General features: G+C 46.1%; 1 protein-coding gene across 2 annotated transcripts; it reads left to right on the forward strand.

Moving 5' to 3' along the window:
* Positions 1-250: 250 nt before the first annotated feature.
* Sar1 (Secretion-associated Ras-related 1) lies at positions 251-17,863 on the forward strand. Of its 2 annotated transcripts, none has more exons than XM_077648135.1 (7): positions 251-405; positions 911-967; positions 4,406-4,525; positions 5,870-5,935; positions 11,427-11,530; positions 14,556-14,687; positions 16,689-17,863. In XM_077648135.1, the coding sequence occupies exons 2-7, from the start codon at positions 925-927 to the stop codon at positions 16,800-16,802; spliced, it is 579 nt and encodes a 192-aa protein (XP_077504261.1). In that variant the 5' UTR covers positions 251-405; positions 911-924; the 3' UTR covers positions 16,803-17,863. The 2 variants fall into 2 exon arrangements, with proteins under 2 accessions (XP_077504261.1, XP_077504262.1); XM_077648136.1 differs by lacking the exon at positions 251-405 and adding an exon at positions 734-757.
* The last annotated feature ends 9,124 nt before the right edge of the window (positions 17,864-26,987 follow it).

The raw sequence follows: 26,987 nt of genomic DNA on the forward strand, positions 1-26,987 counted from the left end.
GAGAGTTTACGTGCAAGGGTAGTGCAACGCTCAGAACAATCCTAATGTGAACATTTTGTAACAATGTAGGTTATATAAACAACTATATTACAAGTAATGAAATTTAATTGTAACTAAAGCAGTTTTTATAACTATCATTTCTAGCTTAATATTATTTACAAGCTATTTATCATTAATACCTTTAGTTTTCAACTCATCCGCTAAAGAATAGTAGCGTCGCTGTCGCCAGTTTGGCCAATCATCGTCTGCCTCATCTCAGGCGAAGAAATTCAGTACCTTTTTTCGTCGCCGTCATCCCTCCTAATACCAGTGCGGAAAAATCTGGCGTTGAAAAGTCCCCACCTGAAACCGAAGAACGAACTCTCGTATTTATTTCCTCTTAGTTTGGCGACAGACCACAGGAAGGTGAGGCGTATGCTTCGCGCTCGGTACCGCTCAACGACGTTCATTTTTGGCACTCTAAACTTAAAATACGTAGGCTTAGAACCTGCTCGCGATGAAGTGTGTGGTCGCTCTTTTTTTTTTTTTACTTCAAGTGCAGGGGGGGGGGGGGGGGGCAGTGACGCTGCTAAAACACGTCCTGTTAAAGTCTAGATTATGGAAGTATTGAACATTAGTGTCTTTGCTACTGTAGGGCCCGTGAGCGTCCCCTTACCGTTTGTAGTGTAGCGGTAAAGGGCGACTGGTATTTTCCTTTCAAGCGAGTGGTCCGAGTGCGACGTCCTGTTCTGTGCGCTGGTTCCCCGTTACACAACCCGTAATCGTTGTATTTCCTCTAAAAGTTGTCGGTACTATGCGCAACCAGTCTAAGTTTCAACACTACGAGTGTTTCAAAAGCGTAACTGGAATCGTCATTTGACGAGTGCATTGACAAGTTATTCATACCCGGTATTTTTTTTTTTTTTTGTAGTTCGTCGCCCAAAAATGTTCCTCCTCGAATGGCTCGGCGGTGTTCTAGGTTACTTGGGTAAGTCTTCTATTTTTTCCCTTTTTCCCCTTATCAACGTTGAATACGTTATTGCAAGCACTGGGGTCTGTACACGACCCCTACCTCAGCATCCCCGTTGCCAGTTCTTCTATCGATCAGCGGATTAGCGCAAACGATCTGCTGTCACAATCTTTCTGTTGTAAAGAGGCGTGGAATTCGTAACGTCTGCCTTTTGATTGACATTTCATAACGCATTAAGCAAACCCCATCTGTTGTCCATGTGGACACTCTGCCACCGCGGCGGCTTCTGTTATCTTGAAAGCTAGGGTACTGGGGGTTCTTGTTATTTGTAGGAACATATGAGCGGGGGCGTATTTTCCAAAGGATGATACCCCATTTGTCTAATTCAAGCTTGGAGCGTTTGCCCTCACGCAGTCAAGGGAGTGAGGGTGGCTTGCACTCCCGTATGCTTATCGTAGTGCTTCTGTCCTTGTGCATGTGACCTGTGATCATCGCAATTTCAGCTGTCTTCTGGCAGCGGTCGCGCATCGCCAGCGCTACAGTGTGTGCTGTGGCGGTGCCTCTTCCCTAATGATGCCAGACTTTGCAAACTGAAATATTGTGCATGGCATCTTTGGCGCCTTGCCGCGAGAGCGGTGTGCAAAGTAGCAGACAATGTGTAGCTATGGAGGCTGCTTCTTCCTGAACACTTAGACCTTTGCTGTGAAATGAATTGGTACATCACGTCTATACGTGTTTGTAGGGTCCTAGTTAGTTTGCCAAAGCTCTGAGATGCGCTTTGCAGTGCACTGAAACATGCAGTTGCCATGTGTTGCATACTTGGCTCTGGTGTTTTGGAATGCTTTAAAGAGTTTCAGCAGTTTGCACTAAGGCTTCATAGAACTTGGCGAAATTTGTTTGTGGTGCAAGGCCTTTCTGTTAGTCACACAAGATAAGGTAAATTTGTTCATTGGTTGTCATGATTCACATGCATCTGGTGCTTATCATCACAGGGTGCTGGCCAGTCCAGCAGATATTCACAATGCTAGCATATCATGGTTATGCTCATTGATGTGGCAAAAATTGTTGTAGGAAAGAGTTGTCACAATTGCATGTAGCAATTAAATTAAATTTTGCTGTTGACCATTAGTTTGTCAAAGAAAAGCCTATGGGTTTTGGTTGCGTATAAGTTTTAAAATATTAAAATTCTCTTAAAATTGTTCTCCCTACACCTAAGAGGCTGGGGATTATTGCTCCAGTCTCGTGCTTTCGCTGCACAAAAGCCAATTTTTTTTTTTTTTTCAGTTATTGGTACTAGTGGGAGCACGTAATGTCTGGGACAGAACGTTATGGGAACTTTCTGCATTTGTGGCTAACTTTCAAGAATGTACACACTACCTCTTGCATTTGGCTTAGTCCCCTGAACTATTATTAGAGTGATTCAGCTGACGTCCATGAGCGCTTATGCTGAAGAAGGGTAAGGATTGGAGGAAAAAAATGGAAAATAGAGCTTAGCCATTAATTTAAAGGGACTGTATGACTTAAACCCATCACATGGCCACTTCTAAATGCAAGCAGATTGAGAGCCTTCGAGATTCTTAATCGCCTTTGAAACTCTTGAGCTGTGCCACTGCCACACTGCCAGCTTGATCGCTGTCGAAAGTTGCCATCAAAGTGTTGTGGTGCCACCGTCGCCACCAATAATTTTGCAGGCATGCTAGTAATGGCTGGTGATCTGAAAAGTTTAAAAAAGGGTTTATTTGTTATAGTAATTATTAATCACTCTTGAAATGAACTTCGTTTCTGGGACAAGCTGCAGTAGCATTCATGCACTTTTGAAGAAGCTGGTGTTGATTGTTGTTGTATTTCTGGCAACAATGCTAATATGCTTGCTGCAGTGTTTTGTAGCCCGGCCTGTCTCTTTTTTTTTTTTTCTTCTGCAAAATAAGTTTTGTATTTTTCCCATGTTTTTCAGGGGTGATACTGCAGTGATTGTATTCCCCAGTGCGTTGCTGCGTGCACTCAGTGCCCAAGAGTGCACGCAGCTCCCGCTTGAAGGCCGTCGAGATCTTGATAGACTATCTGTTCCAGACCCTTTGAAATGACCCTGTGACAGGGTCATTAGTTCTGTAATTATTTGTGTAGTTCTTTTCACACAAAACTGGCAAGAAATGTTTTCTACTACTGATAGAAACTAAGTTACATTTCTGCTTTGGATGCCAGTGTTTTTTTTTTCCTTTTCGTATTATGTTTTGAAAGGACAGATGGCCAAGTTCTTTTTTCTCGGATTAGACCTTTGACAATGTATTATTCACAAATGCATGGAGGTAACTCATTTTGCTGCTGGTGAAATTGTTTACTCAGCAGATTGGCTAAACACTTTGGAATCTCCTCAGAAAATGTTTCTATAAGAGGGTTAGGAAAACTGCTGGTATTGAATGTTAGGTGGCATGGATTACTGATTACATGTGAGGACGTGCTTGTGGGAACACAAGTAGGGCTCAATGGCAGGAGAAACAAATGTGCTTGTCTGATGAATTGCGCTTGATTTACTAGCACAACTTAGCAGCTTCCCTCCTTTTCCAGCATGCATATATTTGTCCCTGCTTAGTTAGCTTTCATAGCACCTGACAGGCAGTGAAGCTTGTGACTTAAAAGCTGCAATGCTGTGTTCCGTACAACATATTAATATTCATGGCAGCTGGTGAACCAGTGAGTGGGCAAACAATTGGGTACAGTGCTGGCTTTCCCAAAAGTGTGTGCAGAATTCGTTAAAAGTGAGCATGTGTGGAAGGTGTTTTTGTCCTCTAATAAAGCACATGGCTTGAAGTTTGTTTCTGCTGCATGTGGGCAAAAGGCTTGACAGTGTTTGGAAGCATTAGTGCTCACTGGGCCCAGTGTAAAAGTGGTACGTTGGCTTCCTTTTCTCTGTAATTAGTCACAGTGGAGTGCATTGTCACTGTGCTAAGTGTCCTTCATTGGGGAGAAACTTGGCATAATGCTGATCTGAGCTTGCAGTTTGTTGGAAATGCTGGTGCAAATTTGTCACTTGTTTACTGCACTATTCTTGTCATTATTAAGTTTGATTTTTTTGTTCCTTCAGTTATATATTGAATTAATGTTGGTAGCAGGTTAAGACATTTCCCCACTGAAAGCCTGAGAAGTTGCTCGTAGACTGTATTGTACGAGTAAAAATTGCAAAGGTTCATTGATGCTTGGAGAAGGAAACCTTTAGTGGTTTGGGAACAAGAACTTTTCAGCAGTCTCATCACTATTTCCTGGCTCTGTACAATGGAAGTGTGTGCATTTTGCAAAGCAGGAGTGAGATGTTAAGTTTTGCTTATACATATGTCTTGATGGGCATAGTTCAAAAGTGTGCTGTAGGTGCAGCGCAGAGAGGCTGGAAGTTGTACAAGCCCTGTGGCCTACCTTTTCAACAAGGTGGTGCAGGTATTTTACAATTTATTTTTTTGGCAGGCCTGTGGAAGAAGAGCGGCAAACTGCTCTTCCTGGGCCTGGACAATGCAGGCAAGACCACACTGCTGCATATGCTCAAAGATGACCGGATGGCACAGCACGTGCCCACGCTGCATCCCAGTGAGTTCCTCACTTGCTTCCTCTCATTGCAGCTGTAACTCACCTCCATATTTCAGTGTGTGCAGCATTGTTTCAGAGTGCAGATTCTCAGTGGGGATTGGAAGCAGGTGGCAGCAAGCTGTGGGTGCTGCATGTTTTTTTTTTTTCTTTCTCGGTATGGTTCTAGCCTGCCGCTGCTTCTAGTTGTGCGCGTCGTTCCAGGTGCCATGCAGCCAAGACAAGGGGTTCTTTGTGAAGCATTTTCATGAAGGAGCTCTTTTTCCCAGCTTTACGCCTTCGTCCTTACAGAACCTCATCATTGCATTCCAAGTGTAGTTTCTGAGATATTAACAGTATGCTTGCTTGTGATTATTGCTGTCACCACCATTAAGCGCAAATAGATGAAAAGAAGGGAAAAATCTCTCCAAATGTAAAACGCCAATGCTCCGGGGGCATAACTTTCAGCCATTCTTCACTTTCTACTTAGAATGATGGAAACAGCAAGGCAGCTTCTGTTTAGATTGCGTTAGTTCAGGTGTTTTATTGGCTGTGAGGTTTTAAGTGAATATGCTTTAGATAGGTGATGCCAGTGCAAAATAGCTACTCCAGCAAAGTCATCTTCCTATTTTTGGGATACAGCCTGGCAGGTTTTCCTAAAATTCATACACACTATGTCGAAAATTAAGTTCAAGACTACTGTATTTGCTCGATTCTAACGTGCACGATTTTTCTGGATAAAAAAACTCGTAAAATGACATGCACTTTAGAATCGAGTACGAGTACATTACAGTCGAAGTCATACTTTTTTTTCTGACCTTGAAAAACAGGTGCACGTTAAAATTTAGGGTGCATTAAAATCGAGTAAATATGCTGTGCGTATTTTTTTGCTGTCCTGGTTCTCAGGTGTTGCGTAATTATGACTGCAGCTTAGTCAGCAGAGCAACCGCTACTCTGGTTGTGCCATAGATTAAATTGTGTATGAGATGGTGCACCATGAGTTATTATAGCTGGAGCAAAAAGGGAACACGGATGGTGTCGAGACATGTGTTGCAGCTGGTAGTGCCAGTCACCTTGTGTAAAATTTATTCTAGTCGGGAACTGTACTTTGTAAGCTTGATACTTCAAGGGAGACAAAAATAAAGGGCCTCACTTTTATGCTTGATGGCAGTTTCTTTCCAGAATATACAAGGTACCAGAAATCAGATTAGTGCATTAGTTCACACTGCACTAGCACTGGTGTGACCAAAGCTGAAGTGAGGACTATTGACATCTGCTTGTGTTGCCTACAAAATGTGTGTATTTATCAGTGAAATGTGTTTTGTGTGTGCATAAGTCTGCAGCAGTTTTTTCTGACCACGTGTGCAGCCTCTGAAGAACTGTCCATAGGCAACATGCGCTTCACCACTTTCGACTTGGGTGGCCATCACCAAGGTAAACACTCCTGTACTTGTCAGTGCCCATCCAGTCTTCAGTGTTCCATTGTCACTGTCTTTTTCTAAGCTGGTCTCTTATGTTTCAAGCATGAGCCAACTTGCCCAAACAGAAATTTTGAGTTTTAAGTCATTCATTGGCAAGAGGCTGCAGTGTTGTGGATGGTAGGGTTATTGTGCGTGTTTGCTTGTTTTTTTATTCATTCATTTCTGTTGCTCTTGGGGAGTCACTTGGAAAGACTGGTCAGACTCACATGCAATGTGAACCTGGCCAGTGGGTCTGACGGACACACCAGACCATACTGCAGTATTGGAAGCTTTTTGAAGCTGCTCTTTGTTTCACGTCTGTAAAAATCATTATGCAATTGGCTATCTTATAGCACACTACTCTTCATTGCCTAAGTGATCAGGAAGTGAACATGTACCTTGTGTGAAAGGGAGAGCTTCTGGCACCTGCTGCCTTGGTACAATAGGTGGCATGTTGCACTGGTGCAGCATGCGGTTGTATGTTTGATTGCTGTAGCCACAAAATGCAAAAATGGAAGTGTATTGTTTTCACTGCACGTCAACCTTGAGTGGAAGCAAATATCTGGAGCTTTCGTAGTACATTGCAATACCTGAAATCATTTAGAAACTGTTTGGCTGTCATTCTACGTTGCCCTATTTTGTAACTACTTTATTAAGTTGAATTTCTCTTATTCAGGTACAGAGTATGAGGTTCTGCAGAGCGGCCATAAAACTTTTAAGCTCTACTACATTTCAAGCTTGTATAGCGGTGACCTGTAATGAGGTGTACAGCAAGCTAAATCATTGCAGGCCGGTTACTATGTATTTAAGAAAGCACTGCTCATGTGCCTTCTGACTTTTTCTTAGCTTGTTAAATGCTTTTGAAACTTTCGTTGCAACATTATTGAAATTTGTTCAACTGGGTGATTTTTTTTTTAGCGATAGCTACATTACGGTAGCATTTCGAGCCTTCAGCGTGGTGGCACCGCCACCCTGTGGCTGCGCCGCCACGCGGTCACGTGGTGTAAAGCAGCTGCCAGCGTCATTTTTTTTTTTTATTCTACCGTGTATATAAGTTGAATAGTATCTTCTCTGTGAGGGCGAAATGTCTGGAAGATTATATTAGTAGTGTTACAGCAGGGTTTCACATTCTAATACAGCTATGGACTTCGGCCTATATAATGAACATAGAAAACCGAATGCCATGGGGTTGGGCTTGAAACAAATGACGCATTAGATATGTCATAAGTCTGATGCTGCTGGGCTCTGTAGGATGCTGTATTAACACAATTATAACTTGTTTTTTTGCTCACTTCATCAGTTTTAAAGTGCATCTCTAGTTATATTCAGAACCAAGGTATGAATATAACGCAAATTTCTTTTCTCGCTGGTCATCAAGATAACGGCCTTCATCACCAGACTTGCGAGCTGCTAGGAGATGCCAACTTTTTGACAACCTTGGGGCAGCATGGAGGTCAAAGGAGAGAGTGGCTAGACATATGGAAAGAAGGTAGCACGGACTGTTCAGAAAACGGCAGTGGAGCAAGGAAACGGAAGGGCACAGGGCACGGATATTATGCATTAGTGGCCGTATCAAACTGTTCCTACTTATTTTCAACAAACATGCAGTTCTTTAAATATTGAACATGCTTTTCCACAAAACAGATATATCGAACTGACAAGTGCCAAGCTGCACCCATTCAGCAGGCGGCAGTGCCTCGGTACACAAGTGACTAGGGGTGGTGCGGCAAGAAGTGGTGCCATGGTTGCTGCTTTCATCTCTCACTTGCCAGCAGCACCACAGGAGATGAAGTGGCGAGAAAAGCTGTTAGCCAGGCAGTCTACACCCGTTTGTGCCTCTCGCACCCGTATATAGTAGCTCAGAACTAGCGACTTGGTTGGCTGTTATACCGTGTTTACTCGAATGTAACGCGAGGGGTGACTTTACATGCTGCCCAGCAGGAAAAATAAAACCACGGATGTAAAGCGAGGCTTAAGGACGCAAAACAAAGTACCTGTAATAGACATCGTGGCCAACATATTTATTCATGTTCCTTGCTTTCGAAGGCAGTGTTCTTGGAAACGGAGTCCTTTTCATGACCGAAGTCTTGCGGTAACTTCTGCCGTATCAATGTTGTTCGCCGCAGATAAGCCATTCCTCTTCATGAACGTTTGGGCCCACCCACTAGATGCTCTGAACTTCCCATCTCCCAAGCAACGTCTCTAACTTTCCAACGGATCAGCTCGACACTGACCCCCATGCGATGATTGCACTGCTCGATAATGAAGTCTGCCACTTTTTTCTCCAGTTCGACGTGATGGCCGGGCGGAGGCCCGCGAAATCCTTTGCGGTCAGGCTCACATTTTAAAAAGCCCCTCCCGCTGCAGCCGTCATCCGCGGATGGTTGACTTGTTGAGGCCGTCTTCGAGCTGCCGCAGAATTCTGGACCTCGTCGGCTAACAGGATTGCTTTATTCTTAAAACGAGCGTCCTACTGAGCACGATGCATTGCCATCATGTGCACTGAATCAATACACCGCGAGCGATGCCACAAGAACACGACACGACGACACTAAAAAATGAGAGAACAACGCTTTGACTTTGGATGGATGAGGATTTGGCTTCCGTGGTACCCATGTTGCCAGCATAAGATTGCAAAACTGCGGAAACCGCAACCAAGCTGATTGCTTTGAAATAGCTGCAACGCGGCACTGCTTTAGGCCAATCGGAATGCGTTATTCGATTATAACGCGAGGGCCGACTTTAATGTGAAAAACTCGTGTTACAGTCGAGTAAATATGGTAGGTTTCCAGCAGCTACTCACGTCGACTGTCAGAGTGGAGGTGGTGCTAACGTCGATAGCTTTCATCCTGGCGTCCGATTTCTTACAAGACACCACTGTAATGCCAAGAAGCTGCTCTTGCTGGCGATTGACCTGCACCTCTGCGTGCTGCAGCGCATTGTGGGGAAGCCAAATTGTGTTTTCCAGTGTTTTTTTATGGCCTCTGCAGTCACCGCAAGCGGCTTCGTAATAGTGGTAAAGCTACGAAAAAGGTCTCTACCGGTAGCTGTTCTTTCACTGAATAAATTTTGGTTCTCCAGCATGAGTTTTAGTGGAATTTTGTTACAGATTTCGGGTATATAGAACTAGTGTACGATTTTTTTATATACAGTCGCCGACCGATTTTCAGGCTCGAAGGGACCTGAAATATTGTCCGAATAATCGAACAGTCCGAAAAATCTCTGAAGTACAAAAAATCACTTTGTTGAGATGAAATCTGCTTAAAAAAAGGTCACTGATTTTACCTTGCGGAAAAGTTCTCTTGCTGGCGACGATTTGTGCCTGTATTTGCGCCTAAGTTGTGCTTTCACTGTATATGCTACACAGCAAGGCAACGGCGTTTAGTTGAGTGCTTCCCACGCTTCTTTGACAGACCCGGCAGCACCGGTGGGGCCATGTTGTTCATAGCCAGAGTGTGCACCACATCGCTCGTCAAACACACGCAATGACAAGGCACTTTTCGTTAAAAGCGCTGGAACCGCCGGACGCAATCACAAAACGACGAACGGATGTAACTCCGTGAAGACAGAGTGCCACTCGGTCGACGCAGTCGGAGAAACCCAAGTGACGAAATGGCGCACGTATGAGACCCGCCGCAGTGGCTCAGTGGTTAGGGCGCTCTGCTAGTGATCGGGAGTACCAGGGTACGAACCCGACCGCGGCGGCCGTGTTTCAATGGAGGCGAAACGCAAAGGAGCCCGTGTGCTGTACGATGTGAGTGCATGTTAAAGATCCCCAGGTGGTCGAAAATATTCCGGAGCCCTCCACTATGGCCGCCTCTTTCTTCTCGGTCCCTCCTTTATCCCTTCCCTTAATGCGCGGTTCAGGTGTGTCCGCCGAGATGTGAGACAGATATTGCACCATTTCCTTTCCCCAACAACCGATTTTCAATGTATGAGACAAGCAATAACTGCTGGCGACAACGTTGGCAACAAAAGCAAGTTGACTGCGATGGCGATCTGACTACCACCTCGAAGTGTTAGAGATCGCAGGGACCTCTACTGGCAAACATGAGGTACCGAAAGTATGTCAAGCCAATCCAACTGCAGAGTAAATTTACCTCAATCCAACATGGTGCCTTTTGCGCCGGCGCAAAGCTGATAAGATGGCTGATTTTGGCCCGTAGGCGACTGAAATTAGTTCGAAAAATCGAACTTTTGGACAAAGTCCAAAATATCAGTCGCGAATATGTATGGGCTTCTATGGGGTGACTGACGGTGCCTCATCGAAGTCCGAAATATTCTACAAGTCCGAATTATTGGAGTCCAAATTACTCGTCGGCTACTGTATTCATTGTAACGAGGCTTCACTTCATATAGATTGCACATACAGGGTGTGCCAGCTAACTTTAGCCAGGGTTGTTTGTCGAGGCACTCTAAGATGATGCAACCAAATGCGTGTGGCTGGCTATTGTATGTAGCAGTGCATACGTAAAGTTTAATTAACCAGCTATGCAGATGACAAAGTCGGGAAAAAAATTCCAAATGGCAAGTTGTAGAGTGGTCCACAAAATGTCCAATTGAGCTGTTCCCAACTTTCTGTCCATCACGTATTGGTTTTTTCCGCTTATTGCAGATGCCCGTGAAATAAAAAAAAATGCATGGCATGCCCACTTGTGTGCCATGATTGCAATGCTCCCAAATGTTCAGCTTACAAACGAACAGCATTTAGCTGTGTGTGCTTGCCAGTTAAGACAATGACAGGGCAGCAGCGCAGGCATTGGCTGTGTGATTTATGCCAGTGGCCTGCTTCTGCCACAACGGTTCTTGATAGCTGCAAGCATACGCAGCACTTATCGCTTATGCTGCGTCTACATTCCTCCTCCTGTTGTTATAGTGTCTCAAACTCCAAACTCCTCTCTTGTGTTACATCCGTGATAACATTATATACTTAAAAATACAGTACTTGTAGCCCTGCTGTTTTTTAACACTGCTGACCACATTCTGCAGTCTCTTGGTAACCTGTTCGATCAGACTGCATGTGCAAACATTGCTTGCATAACTTGGGAAAGCGTGCCAAGGCGGTAAAGACTGTCAAGTTTTGATCCTCTTGCTGTTTTATATTTTTGTTTTGTGAATGATTGGAATGCACTGCATCCTCACCTTGTTTTGTAAAGGGGCACAAAATTTTCTGTTACACATTCCTCAATACTGTGCTTTCAATCTGTAAAGCAGACATGCATGAACCTGTTGGCAAACAACTGCGCATTCATGTGGCTCACTATCAAGAGCTCCAGCACGACCTCTCTTGCTGTAAGAGTAGTCTTAGTGCACCTCCTTTTGATTTTGTGGCCTCATTTCACGGTCTTGTGTACCTGCTTTCACATATCCTTCCTGTAATAGTCCGGTGTGTTCTTGGGCTGTATTCGCTTTGGTCAGAGCAAAAGGCTGCAGTGGTAAAAATTGTTGTTTTTATATCTGCTCAGCTCGTAGGGTGTGGAAGGACTATTTCCCTGCTGTGGATGCTATTGTGTTCCTCATTGACGCCCATGACCGGGAGCGGTTTCCGGAGTCCAAAGCAGAGCTGGACGTGAGTCTTTACTTCTCTTGTAATGTTGCAATTTCTTGCACCTGTAGCCGCTGCGATGGCTCAGTGGTTATGGCGCTCGGCTACTGACCCGAAAGATTCGGTTCGATTCCGGCCGCGGTGGTCGGAATTTCGATGGAGGCGAAATTCTAGATGCCCGTGTACTGTGCGATATCAGTGCACATTAAAGAACCCCAGGTGGTTTAAATTTCTGGAGCCTTTCACTACGGCGTCCCTAGTAGCCTGAGTCGCTTTGGGACGTTAAACACCTATAAACCATAAACTAATCTTGCACCTTTATCAGATGGGCAAATAGAATGCCTCTTCCCTAGTGTCAGTGCTGCATCAGGAGAAGTAAAATGTCACTTTGAGAATGCGGTGATGGCATCAAAGCAGTTTGCTTCATTTGTGGTTAGAAATTTGCACAAATTCCTCTTGCAGTGGAAAAGGCTCTCGGAAGACCTTTGTTTCGATTAAAATATGTGCATGCAACAACTTCACGTGATGCCACTAATGCAATGGTCTGGCAAGAAAATTGATGGGCTTTCATAATGCCATGAGAGAGTATGAACATTTGAATACAGGAGCTTCAAGTTCAGACTTTAAGGGAACAGATTTTCGCTTGAATTATCGTAAGTTAGAATTTTCAGACGTGTACTTTAATATGATCGCTGTTAAATGTCATTTGCTTTATGCATATACAATCAGCATTTGGGTATTATTTCTCTATTCAAATGAAGCTGAAAATGTCACAGCATTACATATAGGTGAAATGCACTTCACATATCGTATTTACTCGCGTATAACCCCAACCTGTGTATAACGCGCACCCCTAACTTTGAACTCCTAAAGAAAAAAACTCGTATAACCTGCGTGTTTAGCTGAAAAAAAAAAAGAAGTCCTAGAAAGATACAACTGCACACTCGGTGATCATTTCGTTTTCAGCACATTTATTCAAATGACCACCACCACGTCACTGGTTATCCGATTCTCAATCGTCGCGGCTCTCACTGCTGCCATTCGAGGCTTCATCGCCACACTTGAAGACATAGTCGTCCTCGGAACCATCCAAGCTGTTACTGATGGCACACTTTTTAAATCTTTTGCGTACCAAGTCGACCGGTATCGCTTTCCACGCATCCACGATCCACTGGCACAGCAATGGAATATCGGGCGTTCGCACGCATCCGTTGGTGTAAGTGCGTAAAGGCTATCAGCCATCCACTGGGCGTACAGGCACACTTTGAGTGGCTGTAGGATGGATGTCATGCTGCCAGGTATTGTTATAACGCGGTCGATGGTGGTCTCGGCGAGGCGAGCCTTCACCACATCAGTGCAGTGGCCTCGGAAGGAATCCAGTACGAGCAGTAGCTCTGTTGCAGATTTCTTCGGCAGTAGCTATAATCTTTAGCTTCTCTTTCGCTGAAACACTGCCGCCGAGTCGCACTCATGATGCCAAAACAAAGCAAGCAAACAATGCAAACTGGGGTGTAGTACACGAAACAGTGCCTGACACTAGGCTCAACAATGCTGGCTGAAGAAAACTTGGCCAATGGCATGGGGAAGAATAAACTATGAATGGGGATTTGGCTATGCCTTTCATTGGCCCCTCATCGGTTTGACAAGCATCGATCACTATGGGAATGGCGGACTACATGGGGGAGGCCGCCGCACATTGCCATGAAGCAGACCCCCCCCCCCCAACCCGCACCCCCACTTTTTAAATGCATTTTTTGTTTTTCAATTTTGGTGCGGGTTATACGCGAGTAAATATGCTATTTAACTCAACCAGTAGCCTCCAACTGCTGATAAAAGTGTGTGATGCACCGCTTTCTCAATATATTAAAACCACGTTCATTGGGACCTGAAGGGACTCTATAAAGCGTTCGAATTATATCCGGAGGTCGATTCATTGAATGACTACAAAAAGAAAAATCCTTTCGAGAAGCAGTTTCACAGCACAGCAAATTTTATTTTAAAAAAATGGTCAGTTATCTGCTTTTGAGTGAAAGCTGAGTGGCTATGTCAATTTTGTGGAATTCCATCATGCTGTACTGCATGTTCACTGTTAAGAATGTCAAATTGGAACTACTCTAAAATAGCCCTTCACCACACGCTAACAAGCAGCTAGTAATGATCGAGCATGCATTTTCGACACACAGGTCTACACAGATGGAAACCAAAGGAAACCACATTTGCGCTGGAAAGGCGAGGCACTTTACAGAAACAGAACAGACTAGCATTGCGCCAATCTGCCTGAAATGTACGCAGCTGGGCTTGGCTCAGTGGTCCATGGGAGGCTCTGAAAATTTAAACTGCATGGCAAGAGGGCGCTTCCGATTGCTTGGAGTGCCGATCAAGGTTACCTGGTTAAAGAGGTGGAATTTCCAGCTCATGCAGGGCAGCAACTCTGACGTATCTGAGCTCTTCACCGTCCTTTCATGTGCCGGGAGCATTGGAGCAAGACTGAAAACTTGCTGTTAAGTTGTACTGTTGTGTAAGCAATGTAGTATACGCTTGGTTATACGCTTGGCTGCCGACACGAAAGACTCTGTTTCAATCCTGGCCACGGCGGTCTAATTTCGATGGAGGCGAAATTCTAGAGGCCCGTGTACTGTGCGATGTCAGTGCACATTTAAGAACCCCAGGTGGTTGAAATTTCCGGAGCCCTTCACAACGATGTCCCTCATAGCCTGATTCGCTTTGGGACGTTAAACCCCCATAAACCATCATTGCAACAGCTCCTGTGCACATGCGTCACCTCTGTGATCAAGCGCATCGTTGCTTGCAGCCAGAGCTAATCGCAGAGGCCACGGCGCGTGCGTTTCGAAGGCTATTCTCATGTGGGTCGTGGAAAGTTTGGGTGCAGCCCTTATACAGATGTTACTCTTTTTTAAATATTTCCTTGGGGAAACAGGGTGTGGCCCCTACATGTGTTTATACGGTATGTGTGTGGTAGTCATTTGCTCAACCCTGGATAGTTGTGCTGGTGTGTTTTTAATTTCTGATGTATCCAATTATCTTGCAGAGCCTGCTGACTGATGAGCAGTTGGCAAACTGCCCGGTGTTGATTTTGGGCAACAAGATTGACAAGCCAGGCGCAGCGAGTGAGGACGAGCTCCGCACTTACTTCTGCCTTTACTCGCAAACTACTGGGAAGGTGGGTGAGGGAGCTCATGAAAAGTGGCCTTGTTCGCTGGTTGTGTGAACAGCACAACCTTGGGTAATGCTGGAATGTTATTGTCTGATAACGGCCACACATTACCTTGATTGCAAATACTGTATTGGAGGGAATGTATGTGCAGTGAGGGACAAAGATGTAGGTAGCAATGCATCTGACTGCTGTTTTTCTTTAAATTAAGGCTTGAGAAAAGCGGGTGGTGCACAAAATACCTGGAGATTTCGTGAACATGTCCTAAAAAACTCTACAAAGGCAGTGATGTGGTTGCTGCGCCAATTGCTTCAAAAAGGCAAAGCCTACTCACTATATGGTGCTACATTGATGAAATATGACTGATCTGCGCCAAGCCTGCGCCAAAATTCTGTATTTACAAAATTCTCGGGCGCCGCATGTTATCCTTCATGGACGTATACATGCTGCATATCAAGCTGGCCAGGCCTGTGGTCGCTCCGCGTAATGAAAACAGAGAAGCGAAATAGGCTCACAGCGTGGAGGGATTTGCTCTGGACTGGAGGCAGCGGCAGCGCGCACTTCATGCCGCCGCCGCATCCAGTCCAGCTGTTGCAAGATTATGAGATTCTAACTGGAGAACATTTTAAGAAGTTTTAGCATAGAGTGTTCCGCTACCATTAACTGCACCCACTGACCTACCTGTGTATGCATAGGTGGCCCTGAGGAGGGCACACCGGCCACTGCGCAGGCGTAGTTGGGTCCCAGACTCCCCTCTGACGCGGATCACAGTAGTGGATGTCACTGTGCTAAAACTGTATAATAACTTGATCCTTCATTTTTACACATCGATTTTCTTGTCATAGTTGCTACGAACAGCAAAAAACTTTAGCGTGGTGGTGAGTCTAACCAACGAAAAATAAAAGAAAAAGCGACTTAGACACCACAAAATGCGGTATATATCTGCGCCAAATGCTCTCCTTTTAGCACCAAAAGACACTTTTGGCTGCTTCAAAAGCTGCTCCAAAGTGACCTCGGCCAATCACATCGCTGCACAGGCCATAATGCACAACATACACATCGTATATTGCCGCCCCTCAACTCTCATTCCTAGCTGGCCAAAAAGAAAAATTGGCTCTATAAGATGCATAACCCCTTTCACCCCGCCTCACGTTATGTAGTTCTCCACAGGATAGCATGACGGCGCGTGCGCAGTGTGAAGCAATAAAGGCGCAGCAATATAATATCAAAGCCAGCAGTGAGGCAAAAGGAGATAAAAGGCAATAACAGCACCCTCGTGCTAGCCCGGCTGACTAGCAGCAAATAGTTCAGTGGTTTCAGATTTCGGCGTGCACAGGAGTTTACCGGAATTTTGCTCTTGCAACTGTTCATCTGGGAAATCGACTGCCAGTGCGAGCAATCTGGGGATCTTTTCCCAAGGCTGCCTTGCATGCAACCACATGCATGTTGGTAGTCTGTTCTGTAGGGAGCATAAATAAATTCGGTAATAAATTAAGGGTGCACAAATTACCCTAGTAAATACAGTATCTCAGGCATTCAGAGATGTACAGAGCTATTTTAGATGTTCTACTTTCACAAAACTTTCTTGCATATGATATGGCTGTTAGGATTGAACTCTTGTGCTTAATGCTGTCTGTCTCAGTGCAAGAACTGTGCACATTTCGTGATTTAATTTGACGCAGCAAAGGACTCATGCCAGATGGTCCAGCAAATTGAAACTGGTGTATTTGGCTCATATGGTGGGCCTAGCTCCATGCTAGAGTGGAGTCTGTTGCAACCTGCATTTTTTTTTTTTTTGCAGGTTGCCCAGGTGTTGCTTTGCATGTGCAGTGGTGCTGTTTTTTCCAGCATGCCAGAATGCAATTGTTTTTTCTTATTTGGAATAGTTTTCTCAAAGTTTCATGTTGAATTTTGCAAACTGAGCCACCTGTGACAGTTTTAACCATGGACAGAAGGCAGTGTAAAGAAATTGACTGTGCAACATTTTTTTTCTCTTCCCTTGGTCTGCAGGGCAAAGTTCCGAGGTCAGAAATGACAGCGCGCCCCTTGGAGATGTTCATGTGCAGTGTCCTCAAGAGACAGGGCTACGGCGAAGGGTTCCGCTGGCTGGCCCAGTACATCTAGGCATCACCTAGCCCAAATGGGAAAGGAACGAGAGAAAGCAATTGTGTTGGGGGCATCTTGTGACTGGAAGAGAGTGTGGTGGACAACTGCTGTTGGAAGTACTCTTCCCCCTCCCTTTCCTCACCTGCGACCTTAGCCTCCTGGCACGCCCCTACCATCTTCCCCCACCTGAGGCGACAAGCTATGGGACTTCTAGGAAACCTTTTTTTTATACATATAGGCTCATTCCAAACCTTAGCTTCAGGCCCCGCATAAGCACTTACATACGTCCTGTATAAAGAGTGAGCACTGTACAGATATTGAAGAAGACTCGAGGCAAACTAATCTTGCCAAGTTTTGTCCTGTCTTGTTTTTATTAGGTGTGCTTGAAGAGGGAGAGGCAGGGAGAACATAAACCATATTGAGTGTTGGTGCAAAACAAAGTGGGTGATGGGCTGCAGTGGACAAAAATAGCGACCGACGCTGACAGGCCACTTCATCTATTTGGGCAAAGTTTGTGAAAAATGCCTGGCATATTGCCAGATTCTGCCCTTTGATGCATTAGAGATGTGTACTTTGTAGCTTGTCCATCCAAAGTGTTACGTTGGAGTGATCTTTGTAGCTGCTTTTTTCATGAAATGACGGGCTGCTTCAGAGAGGCATTGTTGGTGTGCTGCTGTAACGACCATTTCTAAAGTGGCTTTGCAACTGAGGTGTAATCACCTTGCCGATTTTTTGTTTTTAACATAACCAGGGAGGCTACGTTCTTGTAACATTTGCACCTTTGTCCTTTTTTGACAAGTGCAGTGGCCAAAGGTTTATATGAAATGTCCCAAGAAGTTCAAGGTTGCTTGTCAGCGTTATTGTCCTTTTCAGACTTCTCTAGATTCTAGAGAAGAAACATGTCGCAACAGTCATGTTATCGTAAATACGTGAATATGCGATTTGCTGTTGACTGTCTTTTTTTTTTCTAAGTTAAGTATTTTCATGCCTTTTTTTTTTTCAAGGACTGTCTACTGTGTACATAATTGCGATCCCAAAATGTGAAAGCTTGACTTGGTAGATAAAGAAACCATTGCCAATGTTTGGTTTCCATGAATCATTTTTCTTGGCATAGTTGGTGTGGCACTCTAGAGCATGGGCAGAAAATGCAACAGTAGGTGCACTTTCAATAACAGTGCCAGATTTCTTCGAATAGTTATTGTTCACGTTCCTCACATGTGCCACAGTTGGAATGTTGCGTGGAGGGTTACCCCAGAAGGTTTGGTGCATTGTAGCTTAAATTACCTGCCATAAGCACATGTGCAAGAACTCTAAGAATGCTTATATTACTCGGATGCTGAACTAGAGCAGCACTGTACAATAGTTGCACGTACTGGTGCATGTAGCTCAGGGTTAATTTTTATACAGCATCTGATGCCAGCCAATGTGAGATACAAAGATGAAAAGTAATAAATTTGTTCTTCAACCTCTGTACATCACAAATGTAAATTATCTAGGCGTCTGTTCCAGCACCTTGACATGATAGAACTTCAAGGGACCGAGAGATAGTTTCGATTCAACTACCCGAAAACCGGTGAGACTAAGAATGAAATCGACCTCATACTATGTGCTCACCTTGGAATCATGCAGGATTTGCAGGTCCTCGGAAAGGTGCGTTGTAGCGACCACAAAATGGTAAGGTCTCTATTTAGCTTAGACTTGAAGAGGGAACGGAAGAAGCTAGTGAAGAGGAAGTACATTAATGAGCTAGCGGTAAGAGGGAAAATAGAGGAATTCAGGATATCCCTGCAGAACATATATTCAGCTTTAACTGAGGAAGACTATCTTAATATTGATACAATGAACAATCTGACAGTTATCAGTAGAAGTAGGCGGTAGGACAGTTTGACAGGATGCTGGCAAGCTATCTCTGGAGACTAAAGATCGGATTAAGAAACTTCAAAGCATGAGGGTGTCTAACCCTACAGACAGAACTAGCAGAGCTATCAAAGTTAATGAGTGCAAGGTAGCCGACACGAAGTTTAATATGGAGAGAATCGAGCATGCTCTAAAGAACGGGGGGGGGGGGGGGGGGGGGGGGAAGAAGGGGGTAGCCTAAAAGCGGTGAAGAGGAAATTAAGCTTGGGTAAAAACGATGTACGCATTACAGACAAGGAGGGCAATGTCATTAGCAATATGGATAAGATAGTTAAAAGTAGCTGTAGAGTTCTACACAAACCTATACAGTAGCCCATGTAATCAGAATGTTAATGATAGACAGTAGCACACAGCAATTACCCCGCCCGTAACGAAAGAGGAAATAAAGCCTTAGGAGCAGTGCAAAGGGAAAAGCAGCTGGTGAGGATCAGGTAACAGCAGATCTGTTGAAAGACTGAGGGGAGATTCTGCTAGAAAAACTAGCCACCCTGTATACACAATACCTTATGACCTCGACCGTACCAGAAGCTTGGAAGAACGCCAACATTGTCTTAATTCATAAGAAAGGAGACGCCAAGGACTTGGAAAATCACAGACCAATCAGCTTACTGTCCATTGCCTACAAGGTATTTACTAAGGTAACTGCTAATAGAGTTGGGGAAACCTTAAGACTTTAATCAACCAAATTATCAGGCAGGCTTTCGTAAAGGATGTTCCACACTAGATCATATTCACACTATCAATCAGATGATAGAGAAATGCGCAGAATATAACCAACCCCTGTATATAGCCTTCATTGATTATGCGAAAGCATTCGACTCAGTGGAATTAGCAGTCATACAGGCATTGCGGAATCAGGGTGTAGATGAGCCTTATGTCAAAATACTGGAAGACAAAACTGTACAGCTACCATAGTCCTCCATAAAGTCTGCAATAAAATTCCAATAAGGAAAGGTGTCAGGCAAGGAGACACGATCTTGCCAATGCTATTCACCGCCTGTTTACAGGAGGTATTCCGAGGCCTGGATTGGGAACAGCTAGGAATAAGAGGTCATGGAGAATACCAAAGTAATCTGCGATTCGCTGATGATATTACCTTTCTACGTCACTGAGGAGATGAACTGCACAACATGGTCGATAAGTTAGAATGACAGAACAGAACGGTGGGTCTAAAAATTAACATGCAGAAAACCAAAGTAATGTTCAACACTCTAGAAAGCTAACAGCAGTTCACAGTTGGTATCGAGGTGCTGAAGTGATAAGAGAACACTTCTACTTAGGGCAGGTAGTGACAGCTGATCCGGATCATGAGAGGGAAATAGAAGGATAAGAATGGGGTGGAGCGCATATGGCAGGTTCTCTCAGATCATGAATAGCAGGTTACCAATATCCCTCAAGAGAAAAGTGCAACAGCTGTATATTACCGGTACTCACCTACGCGGGTTAATGACATCCTAGTCGAAATCAAGAGGAAGAAATGGGCTTGGGCAGGGCATGTACTGCGAAGGCAAGATAACCGCTGGTCCTTAAGGGTAACGGAGTGAATTCCACGAGAAGGCAAGCATAGCAGGGGACGGCAGAAGGTTAGGTGGGCGGATGAGATTAGGAAGTTTGTAGACATAGGGTGGGCGCAATTGGCAAAGGACAGGGTTAATGGGTGAGACATGGAAGAGGCGTTTGCCCTGCAGTGGGTGTAGTCGGGCTGATGATGACCCGGAAACTGTCAACCGGTTACATCCCGGTATATTTGCTGAAAGGCTGGGCAATGGTCGCTCCATCAATGCTGTATCGCGTGCTCACTGTCGGGAGCGTCGAAGCAGGACTGCTCTAAATTGGTGCCTCCCCGGCATCCTTCACGGTGCGACGCGGTAGGGGTGGAGCCCCCTCGCTTGTGAGGAGGATTCAACCACGGCAGCCTGGATCGGACGCGCGACCGTTCTTCTACTCTGCACACAGCGCACGGCATGTGGCGAGCGTGCAGAGAGGGTGGATGGAAGTTAAATGCGCCTCCTTTGGAAAGGGGTAGTGGCAGTTACCACATTATTCGGTGAGGGGAAACAGTCAGCGCCGGCAATCGGCGTGCGAAGCTGCGCGACCGATAGCCACGTGTCCGCGGGTTGGCGCGAAGCTCGGAAAAGCGAAACTGAAACTAAGTGGTTGGCCTATATTCGGAGGCGAGGCCAGCTAGGCCGTCTGCCTTTCGTCGCGCTAGAATACATTCGCGAGCTACTCTACAGGCCCCGCCGCGGTGGCTCAGTGGTTAGGGCGCTCGACTACTGATCCGGAGTTCCCGGGTTCGAACCCGACCGCGGCGGCTGCGTTTTTATGGAGGAAAAACGCTAAGGCGCCCGTGTGCTGTGCAATGTCAGTGCACGTTAAAGATCCCCAGGTGGTCGAAATTATTCCGGAGCCCTCCACTACGGCACCTATTCTTTCTTTCACTCCCTTCTTTATCCCTTCCCTTACGGCGCGGTTCAGGTGTCCAAAGATATATGAGAGAGATACTGCGCCATTTCCTTTCCCCAAAAACCAATTATTATTACTCTACAGCATGCGTCAGTACTAACATGCCGTGACCTGTTCCTGGGTATACTCTGCTTCCATCAGTATTTCCCGCTCACTGTCGACGACGCCCGCTTTGCTGCGACACGGGACGTTTATACAGAATAGGATGACCCTATCGCTTAGGGTAATAGACGGGCGCCTGTCATCATGCGCACTGGCCCCCCGTTATTCCCCTATGCCCCTAACCGATAGGGTCACCCTCTCCTAAAGTTCCCAACGTTCAGGGTCGTGTGTCGCAGTTTGGATTGTAAAACTGTTAATTCCAACAGTTTGAGGGGCTGTAGGCCCCTCGCCTAAGCGATGGCCAGAAGGTCATGGCTTCTGGCGGCGTCTTGGCAAGTTGGACGACCTTTGCCTGAATCTCCGGATCGAAGCTTAGTAGGAGAGCCTCCCATTTTTTTCTCTCCAAGGTTGAGATCCGCTTTGTCGTGACATAGCTTGCACTCATTTGAATATTGTCCCGGATAAAAAAGTCTACACATAACCGTGTTCGGGAATGTACGAGTTTGGAGACTGCGCCAAGAGGTGGCCTGACTCTTTGACAAAGATTTATCAGCCGGGGGGGGGGGGGGGTACTTCGCTTTATTGAGCCTGTAATGTGTGATCTCTCTAATACACAAGATGATCCCTGTCTGCGAAGCCCTCGGTATGCCCACTGGCTCGGAAAGCAAGACCGAGCCAGTTCGTGAACTGCTTCATTTCCAGCCAGGGATGCGTGTGCAGGTGTCCAGACTGAATTTTGTGGTCGTCCGTTGCGGTCCGCAGGATTCTGTTCGTCAGGGGCGAGACCCTCACTTTGGCAACGTTCATTACTGCAACCTTCGAGTCACTATCGTTGACGCCCCCGTGGCTGCTATTGCGAGCGCGATGGCAGCTTCTACCGCAATTTCGTGATCGAGGTGCCGGCTCGGAGGTGTGTTTGGGCGCTAGCTACCGCTGTCGCCATTCTCCCCTTCCCGCAATTAGCCGCGTCCACGTAGGCCATGTCTTCTATCGGATAGTTTTTGAAGCGCCTACCGAGGTGTTCAGCCCGCTTCTTACTGCGATCCTTGTAATGGACGGGATGCCTGTTTTTGGGTAGTGGCGGGATCATGAGCCTATCACGCACGCTCTTAATCATGTCCACATTGGCCTAGCTGACTCTCGTAGTAGTAGTGACGCTTCCCGACAGCCTTTCGTACTGCGAAATTTGTGCGGCCTGTACAATTTCATCCAGTGTGTTGTGGAGACCTAGTTCTATAGTAGTTTTATGGTGGGGTCCGATTGGGTAAACCCAGCGCCTGCCTGACACTTCTGAGAATGGCCCCTTGGAGCTTTAACTTCGCCGCCTTGAGATTAAGGAAAAGAGCTACGTAAGCGATCCTGCTAATGACTACGAAGGCTTGATCTAATCTGAGTGGATTAGTTTCATGCCATACCGCCTATTTGCGATTCTGCGGATGAGTCGCATAGTCTGTTGCGCGCATGCATCCAATTTATTTAATGTATCCCCATTGAAACCGTTGTTTTGAATGTACAGACCTAAGGTTCTAATCCTCTCCACCTTCGGGATATCGACTACCTGAGCCTTCAGAGATCCGCAGCGGATCCGACCGAGGTTTACGTCTGGGTTGATAGAAAAGCATTTCCGATTTTTGCGGGGAGCATTTAAGTCCCATATCATTTACGTACTTTTCAACTTCTATGGTCATTTGTAGAGTTTCCTCTATTTGACCGTCGGTTCCTTTGGCAATCCACATGGTAATGTCATCCGCATACATACAGTGACTGAGTCCCTCAATCGCCGCTAGTTTTCTTGGAAGCCCGATCATAGCCACGTTGAATAGAAGCAGGGATAGGAGAGATACCTGTGGTGTCCCCTAGCTGCCTTGCTCTATGTATCCTGATTTAATTTCCCCGAAGTGAATTTGCGCCACTCTATCGGGAAGGAAATTTTTTAACGTAGTTGTAGGTTTTCAGGCCTACTCCTATTTAGCTGAGATTATCCAGGATCGCCTTGTGCTTGACGTTATCAAAAATTAACCTTCGCCAAGCCAAGACCTAGCTGGGATGACCTTCGTGTCCCGCGTTTGAGCGTCCAGAATTCGATGTTTTAGTTGCAGCATCACGTCCTGCGTGGAGAGATGAGACCTGAATCCCACCATGGAGCTGGGGTAAAGGTTGTTGTCCTCCATGTAGTTGTTGAGACGTGTCAGCGCTGCATGCTCCATTAATTTCCCTGCACATGAGGTTAGGGATAAAAGCTGGCGCCGTTGGCCGTGAGTGGGAAGGTGGTGGTGAAAACTTGAAACAAGGGAGTATAGGACACGCAGGGAAATACAACCTTTGTCCGTAAAGTTCCGAGACTGAGCCCATTAAAAAATGTGTTTAACATTGAAATCATTTGTGTAGCACCCCTTCGAAATAGTCTCCCTTGCAGCCTACATACAGCTTCCAACGCTTCTTGAGGTTTTGTAAACAGCTGGAAAACGCTTCTTTTGGCAGGGCTGTCAGCTCCTTTGTCGTGACGTCTTGAATGGCCTCCACGCTCTCCATCCAGCGACAATTCAGGGCTCTCTTTACACGAGGAAACAGGAAAAAAATATCAAGGGGAGAGGTCAGGCGAGTATGGCGGATGAAGAAGTACAGTAATGCTGTGCTTGGCGAGAAATTTTCTCACGCTGAGAGCTGTGTGCGGCCTTGCGTTATCGTGGAGAAGGCTCCATTGTCCAGATGCCTATAAATCAGGGCGACGGCGTCGCAGTGCAACACGCATGTGTTGAAGCACGCGGATATAAAACTTCTGATTCACCGTCTGCCCTTGTGGCACGAACTCATGCTGTATGACGCCTCTGGCATCGAAAAAACTATCAGCATCGTCTTTGTTTTGGTCTTCAGTCGCCGCACCTTTCTCGACGCCGGAGAGCTTGTGGACCGCCATTCGGCGCTCTGCCTCTTTGTTTGAGGACCGTATTGAAAACACCATGTTTCGTCTTCAGCAATAATGCTGTCGACGAATGCAGCATCCTTCTCCGCCCCGGAGAGCAAATCAGCGCTCACTGATGCCCTCGTGTCCTGCTGGTCCTGTGTGACGGAGTACGGCACAAGCCTGGCATTCAGCTTTCGTTTCTCCATCTTCTCATGCAAAATTTGGTGGCATGTTGTCTTATGTCGAGAGCATCTGATAGCATGCGGACTGTAATGGTGCGGTCTTGCTGTACAATTTCTCTGATCCGAGCCATGTTGTTTTTATTCCGTGAGGTTGAAGGGCACCCTTGCCTTGTGTCGTCTTCCACCGACGTTCTCCCCGAAACGAACCTCTTGAGGCACTCGCGCTCGCGATAACGTCTCGCCGTAAGCGGCACGAAGGACCTCATACGTCTGTGTGGTTGTCTTGCCAAGCTTCACGCAGAATTTTATGTTTACAAGCTGTTCGAGGTGGACGTCCATCTCTCCACATTCACTCTCAGTAGAATGCGCAGACTAGTGACAACATACTTTTCTACATGTAGTGCCATCTAGCGGCTGCCACAGCACTTAACATAAATAGCTCAGGTTAGCCCGAAAAGATGGCGCTACACATAAGTACCAACATTTGTTTTGGGGAATCATTTCTAGAGAAGAAAATAAATCAGTCTCGAAACTTTACGGACAAATGTATTGATGGAAGCAAAGTAAATCCAGAAACAGGTCAAAGCATATTCGGACTGCCCCGAAATCTCTCGGGGAGGTTCGTGTAACCAGACTAGCCTATTGAGCTTAAGAAATTGTGGATAGTTCGGGTATGAAATAAACCCAGGACCTTCGGGTTGCAAGATGGGCACGCTACCCATATGCCACGAAGGCTATTTGGTTCAAGCTAATAAAGGTGGACCTATTGAATGCGTTGTGGTCTTTGACTTGGTGAACTGTCTTGAGCGACATGTACTGATGCGTACATGAGTAATTACGAGTATGCGAATTCGGAAATGGGTCGTTGTATGAGTGCTGAGTAGGCGATGCGAACGGGACGCGATAACTCTATCGTGTTTTACTCTCAGTCTGAGGCTGACCAAACTTTATTGCGCTTAAGCGTAGGGGATTTAGGCAAGTTAGCAAGCGTGCCGCAGGCCGTGGAGACCTTTGGCGACGGCGGCCCGTTCGACGGCCTTGGTCTGAATGTCGGAGTCATCGCTGGACCTTAGCTTATTCCATTGCTTTTTCTAGGGATCAGGCAAGTGTTCTGAGGGAGGCTTGTGGATTTTTCAAGCCCAGATAAATAAGGTCGAAGTTATCTTTCTCACCACAAAAGCGGAATGAGGGATTGATATCCTTATTTATGAATTTAGATATGTAGTTTGGGTTGGGGAGGGTCCTCGTCTGTAGTTGTCTCTACATGACCTGTTGTCTGGTCAGTGTTTGATGGGACGGTGAAAGTGTTGTTCTTAATGCTTTACAATGTGCAATGAGTTCGTGGTATATGAGTGGCTCACTGAAAGGTTCCGATTCCCGACTTTGCGACACGCTCGGTCGGCTTATTCTCGAGCATGTTGGTGGGCAGTCTCATTTCCCGGATTTGCCGCGTGAGCTGGGGTCCATATGAGTTCAGCATCTCTCAAGAGACGAGAGTCTCTTATTTCTGTCAGTATTTGCGAGGTGGGACTGGAGACCTAACCCCTAGCGAAGTTGCTGATCGCCAACTTCGAGTCGCTTACTATGGTAGTAGCGTCTGTAAAGGCGATGGCCGCGCCGATGGCGGCCTCCTCCGCGACTAGTGCTCTAGAGGTGGAAACCGTCTCCGCCATAACGAATCTTGCTGGTTGATTGCCGGGGTGTGCAACTCCGCATATAGAGTACTTGTTCTGGGTTCTCCGCGTCTTCGGCGGCGTCCACATAAAGGACATCCTGCAGCCAGCTCAGGGTCTTGTTCGCTCTTGCTTCTTTTCGGCCATGGTGCGCGTGAGGGTTTATATTTCGGGGGAGAGGTTTGACGGTGATCCTCTTTCGGATGTTGCTTGGGTTAACGTGGCGGAGATCTTGTAGGGGTTCACCCTCAATCCCCAGCCTGTCGAGTGTTCTCCTGCCGGCGGTAGTGCAAGACAGGCACCTTATTTGGGCAGTTTAAATTGTTGTGCTTCCTTGAGTTCCTCGTACGTATTGTGGACCCTGAGTTTGAGTAGCTCCTCGTTGGGAGTCGAGCGGACCAGGCCCATGGAGGTTTTATAAGCCATTCTAATGATGGCGTCGACTCCACCTCGTCTCTTCTGAGCCTTAGGTATGGGAGGGAGTATGTAAACTTTCTTATGATAAAGGCGTCTGTTCTCTTTCATGCCTCTTTTTTATATTAGTAATTCAGTGTATTGGCCTGGCAGTTTGGCGGACTACCCATTTGAGTTTATTGATCGTGTACGCGTTGCCCGAGCCCGTTTGAAGCCTGATCCCCAGGATCCTAATCTTCTGGACCTCTGATTTCCACGCCTCGTATAATGACTGTCCTCAAGGGCGCGTTCAGTTTGTGTTTGTGGTAGACCATAAGCGCCGACTTTTCAGGGGAGCGTTCGCGGCCCTGCTTCCTGCTGAGACCTCTTCATCGATGACGTCTGCGGTCGCTTGGAGAGCGGCCTCGATTTCGGCCTGGGAGCCATCCATTGCCCATACCGTAATATCGTCCCCGTATAGACTGTGCTGTACTGCAGGGATATTGTCCGGTCTATCCGGGATCTTTATTATTGTCAGATTAAAGAGGTAAGGAGACAGGACAGC

Source organism: Amblyomma americanum, chromosome 1 (genome assembly GCF_052857255.1).
Source record: "Amblyomma americanum isolate KBUSLIRL-KWMA chromosome 1, ASM5285725v1, whole genome shotgun sequence".
Taxonomy (NCBI): domain Eukaryota; kingdom Metazoa; phylum Arthropoda; class Arachnida; order Ixodida; family Ixodidae; genus Amblyomma; species Amblyomma americanum.

Coding starts and splice junctions, on each gene's coding strand:
- Sar1 (XM_077648135.1), top strand. CDS start 925: ATGTTCCTCCTCGAATGGCTCGGCGGTGTTCTAGGTTACTTGG. Junction 968..4,405: donor CGGTGTTCTAGGTTACTTGG/GTAAGTCTTCTA, acceptor TTTTTTTGGCAG/GCCTGTGGAAGAAGAGCGGC. Junction 14,688..16,688: donor ACTCGCAAACTACTGGGAAG/GTGGGTGAGGGA, acceptor CTTGGTCTGCAG/GGCAAAGTTCCGAGGTCAGA.